Source organism: Microcaecilia unicolor, chromosome 2 (genome assembly GCF_901765095.1).
Source record: "Microcaecilia unicolor chromosome 2, aMicUni1.1, whole genome shotgun sequence".
In the NCBI taxonomy this organism is placed as follows: domain Eukaryota; kingdom Metazoa; phylum Chordata; class Amphibia; order Gymnophiona; family Siphonopidae; genus Microcaecilia; species Microcaecilia unicolor.
This window is the reverse complement of record NC_044032.1, coordinates 173466590-173479170: the sequence shown is the minus strand read 5'-3', so window position 1 is coordinate 173479170 and position 12581 is coordinate 173466590. Positions and strand designations below refer to the sequence as shown.

At 42.0% G+C, this 12581-nt stretch overlaps 1 protein-coding gene across 1 annotated transcript in view; it reads left to right on the top strand.

Annotated features, from left to right (window-relative positions):
* Positions 1-12581, top strand: part of CDO1 (cysteine dioxygenase type 1) — a 67347-nt gene that overhangs the window by 43919 nt on the left and 10847 nt on the right. The window contains exons 2-3 of the mRNA XM_030193506.1: positions 5885-5962; positions 10435-10592. Of these exons, the coding sequence (XP_030049366.1) occupies positions 5885-5962; positions 10435-10592 (236 nt within the window). The remainder of the gene's footprint in view (positions 1-5884; positions 5963-10434; positions 10593-12581) is intronic.

Sequence of the window (12581 nt, the reverse complement as noted above, 5' to 3'; positions counted from 1 at the left end):
ACATTGTAATGAATATTTTATTTCTAATCTCCTTGTCCTTTATTGTATCCATTTACCCCTACCTTACCTGACCCTTTTAATTATTGTATTTGTTTAAAACCTACCGTACTTGGCGTCCACCATTACGGTATTTTGTAAGCCACATTGAGCCTGCTAATATGTGGGAAAATGCGGGATACAAATGTTATAAATAAATAAATATAGATGCCAAACCATGTAATGATTTGAACACCAGATAGGTAACCAATGCAAACTGATTAATAAAGAGGTAGCCCTATCATATTTTTTACTACAGGAAATCATTTAGTGGCAGTATTTTGAAGTAGTTGCAGCCTATCCAATTGTTTCTTCAGTAACTCAATATAAACCAAGTTACAGTAATCTAAATGTAACAATATAAATGATCGCACTAACGGCCCTGTTTACTAAGGTGCGCTAGCATTTTTAGCGCACACTAAAAATTTGTGTGACTAATGCTAGAGACACCCATAGGAATATATGGATGTGTCTAGTGTTAGCGCGTACTCATTTTTTGGATGCGCTAAAAATGCTAGCACGCCTACAGCGTGGCTTAGTAAACAGGGCCCTAAAAGTGCAAAATGCCCTTCATAAAAATATGACCGTATCAATCTTAGCTGTCTTAATTTTTAAACATACCTTTTTCATTAAATTATTTATTTGAGGTTCAAAGGACAGCAGTGAATCAAGAGTGTTCAAAACTCTTGATGTATGAACAACCAGTATTGACTGTGACTGCCCTAATAAAACTACCGATGAAATTGTATGTAAAGAATTACTAAACTACAAAATTTTTGTTTTATCAGCATGTGCCTTGTAGCCCAATGCTTAATAGCAATTATACATGTAGAAATAACAGAGTAAGTAATATCTAAGCTCTTCTGCACTGACAACCATATAAAAATATCATCAATCCAGGACAAAGGGCCCTTTTTCTAAGCCACGTATGCGTCTACTTCCTGAGCCGGTACATCAAGCTCCATCTCTGGCCGTCTTCAAATCTAAGCTAAAAACCCACCTTTTTGATGCTGCTTTTAACTCCTAACCCTTGTTCACTTGTTCAGAACCCTTATTTTATCATCCTCACTTTAATATTCCCTTATTTGTTTGCCCTGTTTGTCTGTCCTAATTAGATTGTAAGCTCTGTTGAGCAGGGACTGTCTCTTCATGTTCAAGTGTACAGCGCTGCGTACGTCTAGTAGCGCTATAGAAATACCGAACAAGTGCCAAAATGGAGTTACTGCCGGGTTACTGCGTGGCTCTTGCGGTCATTTTATTTTTGGGTGGGGAGTGGCTGGGCGGCGAGGTGGGGGGGTGGTGGCAGGGCGGCGAAGCGGTGGGAGGGGGTGGCAGTGATTGGCAGACCAAAATGTGCCCCCCTACCTCGGGCTCTGGCCCCCTCCCACCGCGAGGTTTGGCTACGCCCTTGCTTGGATCACTGCTGCTGTTTGTACTGTCTGCTTGGATACAGCAGTGGGTTGTCTCCTGTTTTGTTTCTGTTTCACTCACAGCTACCCAAGGATCTCTTTTTCTAAAATATCCCCTTATTTATTAATACATTTCCATATTGCTAATCATAAAATTCTCAGCAGTTAACAATGCACACTCACAATGAAATACCAGAAAAATATTTGTAAACAGTAAATACAATAGTAACCACTAATGAACAGCAAGTAAAACTCCACTCAACTTTGTGATAGTACTATTACTAACCATTTCCATGGCTGCATGCAGTGCTGTACACATTATATGCAGGTTCTTTCTCTGTCCCTAGAGGGCTCACAATTGAAGTTTTTTGTATCTGGGACAATGGAAGGTTATGTGACTTACCCAAAGTCACAAGGAGCTGCAGTGGGAATTGAACCCAGGTTGCCAGGATCAAAGTTCACTGTATTACCATTAAGTCATTCCTGACCTCAGATATTGCAAAGTACTCCTACCTGCCCAGTCTGCAGGTATTGATCAATGGAATCTCTGTCTGAAACACTTGACTTCCGTATAGAAAAGAATGTTTTATCATCATCGTTGTCATTTTCATCTACATTAGAACTAGCGCTGTCTAATTCATCACTTGCATCTTCATCTTCATCATTATCTTCATGCTGTTCAGTTACAGAGAAGAATTCACAAAGTTGGAATCATTGTGTTGTTGCTCTAACAATTTTTTATCTGATGGCAAACTCAGTTTGAATATCTTTGAGAACTGATTCAAGAATGTCAAATCTGTGGGAATCCTTCAATCAAGGCCAGATAAGCAAACATCCTCTCTAAAGACAATCAATCCAGTGGAAAGTAAGCCCAATGTAAATTTTCCATGGGATGACCAGCAGTCTGTTGTAGTAGAGACATATGTCTGTTCACCAAGAATTGCAACTAGCTTCAGCTTCATCTATGCTCCAAAGTGACCCAGTTTATCACTGTTCTGTTTGACTGGAGACCAGTAACCAGTTCAACAAACACAGGCAACTCCATTGGTCTCAAAGGCTATATTCACTGAACAGCAAAATTTAAGATGAGACGATCCACTGTTTGCTTGACGAGGTTTGCAGTAACAAAACCCAGTTCCAGTTTTTGCTGTTTCATTTGGTTTACTGACGAATCGTCATTTATGTCTTGCTTCCGCTTTTGCTCTTTACTTTTAACTGCAAGCATCAGACATAACCGAGTAAAAGTACTAAAAATTGGTGAAAGTTTTACTTTAGTAAAAGTAACAAATGATTCCTGTACTTTTTTTACAAGTAAAAGCAACAAAGCTTTTACGTAAGTACAGTAATTTGTTACATTCACTTAGTTACTATTCAACAGACATGCTCAGGTGTCCTCCAGTAACTGCCAAATCTGTGTATGCTAACTGCGTGCTAAAAGAAATATTTTTAGAGGGGCATGTCTAGGGGCGGAGAGTGGGTGTTTCTGGTCTAACCAGTTAACACAGATACATTACTGCACACTAACTGTATTAGCCCTTACCACCTACAAAATGGGTGGTGGTAAGTGCTCACACAGTAATTTTTTTTAATGGCTATGCGCTAATGGCAAAATTAACACATGGCCATTAATACAAAAAGTACATTTTTCTGGCTGTGGTAAAATTGGCCTTAGAGTGCAGGAAAACCCCATAAAAGGACCCACTAAGGCCACTTTTCACTGCAGCTTAATAAAAGTTCCTTTAAATTTATACCTGAAACAATGGAGGCTCGATGAGTTGCCAAAGATCACAAGGAGTTGCTATGGGGTATTTGAGTTATAGTGGCAGTACATTAGTCAATACATTCTTCCTCAGTAATCACCAAGTGGCCCTTTTACTAAGCCGCGTAAGCGTGTACGCGTGCTCAACACATGCCAAAATGGAGATACCGCACGGCTACCACATGGCCCATGTGGTAATTTCATTTCTGGCGCGCGTCTGCTACGCGTGCATAAAAAATATTTTTTATTTTCTGGCATGCGTCAGCTATGTGTGCTAAGTGGCATTTGGCACGCATAGGTCATTACCACCCAGTTACCACGTGAGACTTTACCACTAAGTGAATGGCTGGTGGTAAGGTCTCAGACTCAAAATGGACGTGCGGCAATTTTCATTTTGCCGCATGTCCTTTTCGGCAAGAATTTTAAAAAGGCCTTTTTTACAGGCACGCTGAAAAATGGATTGGCGCGTGCCCAAAACCCGCACCTACACTACCACAAGCCATTTTTCAGCGCACCTTAGTAAAAGGACCCCCAAAGCATTTAGGTGCAAAATCACCATCGTCTGCATCTTCTTGAAATGTAACTTTAATCCATTCACATCCAACAATCTGAGAATTTATTGACCATCTCATCTAAGACAGCCACTACTGTATTCACATCCTCTGTCCCTGGTAAATAGATTATTGTTATTATTAGGGTCATAGATTTGATATACCAACCTTTCTGTGGTACAGCCAAAGTGGTTTGATCATAATTTTGTGGCATATATATGGAAAAATAGTTCTAGATTTGCCAGTACATCACAGAAAAGATGCATATACAGATTAAGTACTGTTGTGGAAAATACTGCTCCCCGAGGCAGGGGCATAGCCAGACAGATGATTTTGGGTGGGCTCGAGCCCAAGGTGGGTGGGCACAGAATTCATCCCCTCCCCAGCCCCAATCTACTCTCTACTCTCCGTTCCATACCTCGCCTGCTTGCAAATCCAAAATGATAAATACCTGAACCAACTGAAGGCTTCCTCCTGCTCAGGCAGCCAGCGCTTTTGCAAAGGACAGCCCTCTGCCTTGAGCTGAGGCGCGGAGGCTAGCCATGTCAGCGTCTCAGGGATACTGCCACCAGCTGAATAGGGTGTAAGTGTTTCTTCTGCTGGGAGGAGGTCTTCAGCTGGTGGGGCTTGCAAATCCCTGCCAGCTCAGGTGTTTCTTTTGTTTTGGGGGGGGGGGGGGGTGAGAGTGGTGAGAAGGGTGGGGAAGAGATGAATTTTTGGACCCACCCTCTCTGGGGTCGAGCCCAGTCAGCCATCTGGCTACATTACTGCTGTGACTTGGCATTTTTAAAATGTGGGTCCCGACCAATATTCAGCAATGGGGTGTATACATGTGCAGGGCTCCACCTACAAGCATAGTATTATGCCAGGTTTAGGGCTAGTGTAACTACAGGTGTGTAAATGAAAGGTTTGCTGATACCAGGTTATGCTAGTATCTATATCTGGGTGCCCAGATTCTGTTATTGAATAGGCTGTCGCCATTTGAAATTGGGGTGTCTAAATGGAGATGCCCACTTATAGCGTTCCCCCCCCCCCTTATTTATTCTTTTATGAAAAGCTTTTTCTTGTAGATAAACTATAAAATAGGAATAAACATGGATAAATCAGATCAAAATCCAGTTTTTACTATTCCAATTATTTGCAAACTAAGAACTGGATTTTGAAAATTAATGGATGCTTTCACTTGTATAAAATATTCTTTAGCTTCCTATCCTAGTTCAGTACTGGGTACACTAAGATACTATAGTCTTGTTTCTGCTAGAAACATTCGAGTCAATGTTCAGCCAGCAACTGCCACCAGCTAAGTTAGACCTGGGATTCTGTCAGGTACTTGGCCTGAATTGGCCACTGCTGGATGCAGGATACTGGGCTAGATAGACCATTGGTCTGTCCCAGTATGGCTATTCTTATGTTCTTGTGAATATTCAATGCTGGGTCTTGCTGGGCACCAGTATTGCATACCCAGGTCAGTTAGGCAGGTGCAGCAGCTGATGGTCAGTAATGTACCCACGCAACTAACTAGGCAAAATTAGAATGGTAATTTAAGTGATCTTATTTGACCAGTTAGCTATGCAGGCACCAGCACTGAATACTGCTGGTGCCTGCATAACCTCTGGGACCATATCAACTCCCCTCACAGACCCTCCCAGCTCTGCCCAGACAGTGCCAAAGCAATCAGAGGGGATATTCAGCGGCAGTATCTGGTTAAGATCTGCTGAATGTTCCGTCCAGAGATGCCCAGCATGATTTAACCTGGCTGGTTAAATCCAGTTGAATACCAGACCCATAATTTTTGAAGAAACTGTACAGTGTAATCTTATTTGACATTTCACTTACATTTCTGACACTAAGAGTTTTGGAGTAAAAGAAAAATGCCAGTCGATCAGTTTTCACCATGTTTTGCTATCCCCCAGGCTCCCTTTCTTGGAGAGGGTAGTTCGTGCAGCTGTGTCATTGTGATCAATCCTGGCACACGGAACTGCTCCGTATTGTAAGTTCCAGAATCCACAGGAATAGAAGTCAGCTCAGATCTCATTTCATTTTCTAGGTCTTGTCCGTGTTTCTGCTGGGAAGAAGAGCAAGGTCTTTGATGGATCACATAACCATATGTTATATCTGTTTTCTTTCAGGTACACACGAAACCTTGTAAATGAAGGAAATGGAAAGTTTAATTTGATGATATTATGTTGGGGTGAAGGCCATGGCAGGTAATGTATCCAGAATGATTTGGTTTCATAAAGCTACATTATTTATAAGCACACTAAATAAGGCCAAATGAATTAGTTGTCTACATTCTGTGACAGTCCCAAATGCAAGGAAAGAAAGGCAGCTTGGACTGCCATATGCAAGCCGTGTAAAACATTCTGTGAGAGTAAAAACATTTTGATTGTATTTTGTCATGGAATGGATTGTAGATAAGGTGGTAATTATGCTGCCTCAAACATGTATAAATGTTACATACCAAGACTAGTAATTTGGAGGAAGGAATAAGCACTATGGGAGTAATTTTATAAGTGATGACTTGGATTGAGAGGGCTAAAAGGTATCTATTTGCGGCCTACTTTATAAATACAGGCGGAGGAGCATTTTTTCGATACGATGTCTAAGTCCGACTTTAGACATTTTGCAAAAAACGTCCAAAATCTGAATAAGAAAGTTCATTTTCCAAAAAGAAAAACGTCTATCTTTTGTTTTACAAAATACTGTTTCTAACAAGATTTTGTGCTTTGGACGTTTTGTGTTTTGGTTCACTTTCAAAACAAAAACGTCCAAGTGAAAAACAGAAAATCAAGCCACTGGGGTGTAGGAGAGGCCAGCATTTTTTTAGTAGACTGGTCTCAAGACTTCCCAGAAGATAAATAGGGCACCCTAGGGGGCACTGCAGTGGACTTCAAAAACAACGTTCCCAGGTATACATCTCACTGTTGTTCCCTTATCTTGTCTGCTGAACCCCCCAAAACCTACCCAAAACCCATTGCCCACAGATGTACACAATAGCCCTTATGGGTGAAGGGGGCACCTATATGTGGGTACAGTGGGTTTCTGGTGAGTTTTGGAGGGCTCACAGTTTCCGTCACAAATGTGACAGGTAAAGGGAGATAGGGTCCAGAGCCCCCCACGCCATGGTGCACTGCACTGACCACTACATTACTCCAGGGACCTTGCCATGCTGCTCTAATAGACCTGGCTCTAATATCTGAAGCTGTCATAGAGGTTGCTAAATCATACTTGTATTCACATTTGTGGGCGGTGGTAGGAGGTCAGTGACCACTTAGGGGGTATTGGGGGGTCACCCCTGATTCCCTCCAGTAGTCATTTAGGGCACCCTTTTGTGCCTTATTCATTATAAAAACAGGTCTAGCTCAAAATGACTTAGTTTTAGTCCTGAACAGTTTTGTTCCATTATGGCTGAAAAACGTCCAAGTGTTAGTAGAAATGCAGATTTATGCCAATTTTTGGATGTTTTTCTCTTTTGAAAATGAGCTCCATAGGTGCCTATAGACCTCATTTTCAAAGCAGATGAACATCTCAAAATGGCCAGATAAAATTCATCTGCCCAAAACATTCAAATTGTGATTTTTGAAAGGCAGAATTTGGATGTTTTATACTGCAGTTCATCCAAATAGCAAGGGAGAATGTTGGAGGCATGTTTTGGGTTGGACTAGAGAGGGTCTAGTGGTTAGTACAGCAGACTACAATCCAGTGGAACTGGGTTCAATTCCCTCTGACCTTGGGCAAGTCACTTAACCCTCCATTGCCCCAGGTATAAAAACTTAGCAGCTCTTTTTCAAAGGCACAGTAGCATGATTAGTGCACGCTAAACGCTAGACATACCCATAGGAATATATGGGCATCTCTAGCATTTAGCGCAAGCTAAAAATGCTAGTATGCCTTTGAAAAAGGCCCACTTAGATTGTGAACCCACTAGGGACAGAAAACGTACCTGCATATAATGTGTACAGCACTGTGTACATCTAGTAGAGCTATAGAAATGATTAGTAGTAGGACATCTTTCAGCAATAATGGAATAAGAAGAAACATCTAAGGCAAAAGAAGAAGACCATTTTTCTTAGACCTGTTTCAATCACATCCAGGGTACAAAAAGGTGCCCTGATTGAGCAGCTGACCACTAGAGGAATGAAGGTATGACCCATCCTTAATTTCTCAGTGGTTACTGAGACCCTCTCACCCCACTAAGAATTGAAAGTGACAGTATATACCATTGATAGCTTCAGGAATTTTGGCCATTCCTAAAAGAGCAGCAAGTAAGTGTAAAGAGTAGCCTAGTGATCAGTGCAGTGGACTTTGAACAATGTATAACTCTCACTTTAACTTTTTTATTTCTGTACAAATACATGCTCCCTCTTGTAACGTTGAAATGCCTGCTGTACCTGAATTTATAAGACACCTGCAAGTGTGATAGCTGTTGTAATAGTGTACCTTTGTTTTTATTTATCCTTGGAGGGCTCATTATAACATATTACAAAAAAACAGAAGAAACCAGTCTTCGCAAGAAAAACCACAGAAGACAAAAACAGCGAAGATGACTAACAAGAACAAAATAAAAAATAAAAAACAAAATTATGTAAAAAACATCAAAATTTAAAAATAGTCATAAAATATGTATTTAAATATATAAATACATAAAAAATAATGAAAAATACATGAAAAAGACGACACTATGGTTGTAAAAATTAAAAAAATAAACTTTATTAATCAAAAAAAAAAATAGCAGGGAGAAAGGGACTCGACACAGCTGTGTTTCGGCCATACAGGCCTGCATCAGGAGTCTTCTCTCCGTATGCTGATTACTAATTCTATCCAATTGATGGAGGAATATATGTGGCTCTTTTTTGATACTGTAGTGCTAAATCATGCTCGGAGCAGTGTCTCATGTCTATAAAAACTAGACATGAGACGCTGCTCCGATCTTTCAGCATACGGAGATTCATTTATACTGCTCAGGGGTGGCTCAAGGCAAGATGCCGCCTGAGGTAGAGCTAAGATGCCATGGTCTGGCAGCTCCCCCCTTCCTTCATCCACCCCTTCCCCTAGTTTACCTTCTTTTCCCATTTTCCAAAAAGCAGCAACAGCAATTCCCATGCGCTGCCCTGCCACCATCACTGGCCTCTTCTCTACTGTGGCCTGCTTCTGAGGAAACAGGAAGTTAGGAAGTTACATCAGAAAGGCGGGCTACAGTAAAGAGGCCGTTGTACGCAGCTGCCTTTTGGATAATGGGACAAAGAAGGTTAACTCAGGGAAAGGCTTGGAAAGAAAGGGGGAGATGTTCTCACAGGGTCACCCAAATCGGTAATTTTTGAAAGCCAATTTTGGGCATCCCCAACTGCTTTCCATCGCGGGGATGACCAAAGTTCCCGGGGGCTTGTCGGAAGCGTAGCGAAGGCGGGTCTTGGGCGTGCCTAACACATGGACATCCTTGACCCATAATGGAAAAAAAAAGGGCATCCCTGACGAGCACTTGGACAACTTTACTTGATCCTTTTTTTCTTACAACCAAGCCATGAAAAGGTGCCCAAACTGACCCGATGACCAACGGAGGGAATCGGGGATGACCTCCCCTTACTCCCCCAGTGGTCACTAACTCCCTCCCACCCTCAAAAAAATGTTTTTAAATATTTTTTGCCAGCATCTATGCCAGCCTCAAATATCATACCCAGCTCCATGTCAGCAGTATGCAGGTCCCTGGAGCAGTTTTAGTGGGTGCAGTGCACCTCAGGCAAGTGGACCCAGGCCCATCTCCCTTACCTGTTACACTTGTGGTGGTAAATGTGAGCCCTCCAAAACCCACCACAAACCCACTGTACCCACATCTAGGTGCCCCCTTCACCTGTAAGGGCTATGGTAGTGGTGTACAGTGGTGGGTAGTGGGTTTTTGGGGGGGGTTAGGGGGCTCAGCACACAAGGTAAGGGAGGTATGTACATGGGAGCAATTTATAAAGTCCACTGCAGTGCCCCCTAGGGTGCCCGGTTGATGTCCTGGCATGTCAGAGGGACCAGTGCACTATGAATGCTGGCTCCACCCATGACCAAAGGGCTTGCATTTGGTCGTTTCTGAGATGGGCGTCCTTAGTTTCCATTATCGCCGAAAATCAGAAACGACCATGTCTAAGGATGACCATCTCTAGGGACAACCTAAATGTCAAGATTTAGGCGCCCCTGACCATATTTTCGAAACGAAAGATGGATGCCTCAGAAAAACTTGGGCACCCCTTTCAATTATGCCCCTCTTATTCTCCTAAACCTGAGAGTTACGCTTCTTAGGCTCTTTCAAAATTTACTAGGGCTGAGTACCTAAATTTATGCTCAAAATTTCACTAAACTTCTAAATTTAGAAGAATAAAAGTGGGTGACAACAGGGATGGATTTAGGGTGGAGGTGAAATTAGGTGCCTAGGCAAACAAATAGCGGGCCTAAATTTATAAGCATAACTTATACGTTCCTAAATTGAGATGAATTTTTGGTTGAAACTTATGCTCCTAAATTTGGATCAAAATAGGACACAAATTTAGGAACTTAACTTAAATTTAGCTCAGATTATCTGGCCTAATTATGTTTTTTTTTCCCTCAAAAAGAGTAAAAAAAATAGGGTGCATATTGGAGCTGTAGTGATTGACGATTGTATGCATTTATTGATGTGATTGTTATTCTTCCTCTGTAGCAGTATCCATGATCACACAGACTCACACTGCTTTTTGAAGATGCTTCAGGGAAATCTAAAGGAGACACTATTTGAGTGGCCTGACAAAAAAATTAAAGAGGAGATGGTCAAAAAATCAGAACATGTTCTGAAGGAGAATCAGTGTGCTTACATCAATGGTAAGTATTCCCTTCGTCTTGTCCATTTGAAATCTCTCGAGTCTGGCTATTAAAAAAACCCTTCAGGTCAATATTCAGATCTGGTGGTAAGCATTTTTTAAATTGCTGGCTGTGGCATTTAAAAAAGACATAAATAAAATATACTCAGCAGTGCTATCCAGATAGGTAGCAGCACTGCATACACATTGAAAGTGCTTTCCACTGGTAATTATCCAATGAATATTCAGCTGGTGGGGTCAGCGGCTTTTTAACATTGCAGCCGCCGTGAGCTGAATTAGGCTCTGATATTAAGTGCCAGCACCTATGCAAGTACTGGCAATGAATATCTGGGCTTTGGCTGGCCTTTGTCCACAATCAGAAGGCAAGCAGGGCAGGTGTGATATTCAGCTAACTGGATAGTACGTTGAACATGAGGTTTTGTCTGGATGTATCTCCTGAACCCCCAACCCACCCAAGAACTTACCCCTTCCCCAAACATGATTGTACCCCCTTCCCAAAATCCTCATTCCCACAAGAAGGGCCACTACAAGAAGCCCTCTCTGGGACCACCCCACAAGAAGGCTACTTCAGGACACCCTCCCCTGCAAGAAAGCTCCCTCCCCTGGGCCTACCTTAAGGTCCATGGTGGTCCAGTGGGTCATCTGGGTAGGACTGAATCTCACTCACTCCTGCCCTTGCTGACTCTGGAGGAAAACAGCGGCTGTAACCTCTACCCCTTTTATGGAAGCTGACCCCATTGTATTAGCAATATTTAACAGATAGAATTAATAATTTTGAGTATATAGGTCTGTAGCAATTGTCTTCAAAACTATATATGAGAACCAGGAGCATAGCTACAGGTGGGCCTGGACTGGGCTGGCCTAGTCCCTCTATGTTTGCCTCAGACCCACCCTCAGGCACACCAATTTATGTAGCTGGTAGGGTTCTCCAAGCCCCATCAGCCTGAAGACAGTACGAGGCTGGCCCCCAGTCAGAAAAGCACAGCAGTCACTGGTAGCTCATTAAGCCACTGATATAGACATTGTAAGCATGCTCAGTTCTCACACAAGCTCAGTTATTGTGGTGACAACTGAACATGCTTGCAATATGAGCACAAGTGACTCAAGGTGCTGCCACTAACTGCCACACTTTTCTGACTGGGGGTGGGCTTCAATGTCTTCAGTTGAGGAGCTTGGGGATTCCCATCAGCTAAGATACTTTAATTATAATATGGGGGGGAGCGAGGGGAGGCAGAGGAAATATGAATTTTTTTGGGGGGGAGGAGTCAATGATTAACATGTGGCTATGCTGTTGATCACAACATGCATTAATTTTAGTGCTTATTTCAAGGAAAATCATTGGCATCTTCCATTCCTTTTACAATTTTTATTCATTCTGTTGGTATTGAGTTGTAAAGACAACAAAAAAAAAGCGCAAAAAGGCCTTCAGGACTGGAACAATCAAGAGATCTTTAATCAAAGAACCCGACATGGGCCGTGTTTTGACATACAAATGCCTGCATCAGGCCAATAGTCTACTTTCGCACTTAACCAATGTAATAAAGGAAAGGTTTACATCTACCACACTTGGAGGGCAATTCTATAAAAAGGTGCCTATATTTAGACAATAGAAAGGCATCTGTTTGGAGCCTATTCTATAAAGGAACGTGGGCACCTAATTTCCTTTATAGAATGCTAGTATAACTGGGTATATACACTTGTATGTGCAAGCCAATTCTATAAAAACGTGCCTAAATTTAGACACTAGAAAGATGTCTGTTTGGAGTCAATTATATTGTTGCAGGAATGGATGCATGAATTTGTGATACTTCAGGAGTCAGACAGCACACACCAGTATGAGAGAAAAATCTTCTTTATTTGCCAGCAAACAAAGCAAGACATCAGCATTAAGTCTCTTCTTCTCTTTGTGTCTTTCTCTCAGCTCTCTGTGTCTTTGTCTCAGCTGCTTCTCTTCTTATGCTGTCTTCTCCTTCTTCTGTCTGTTCCTTCT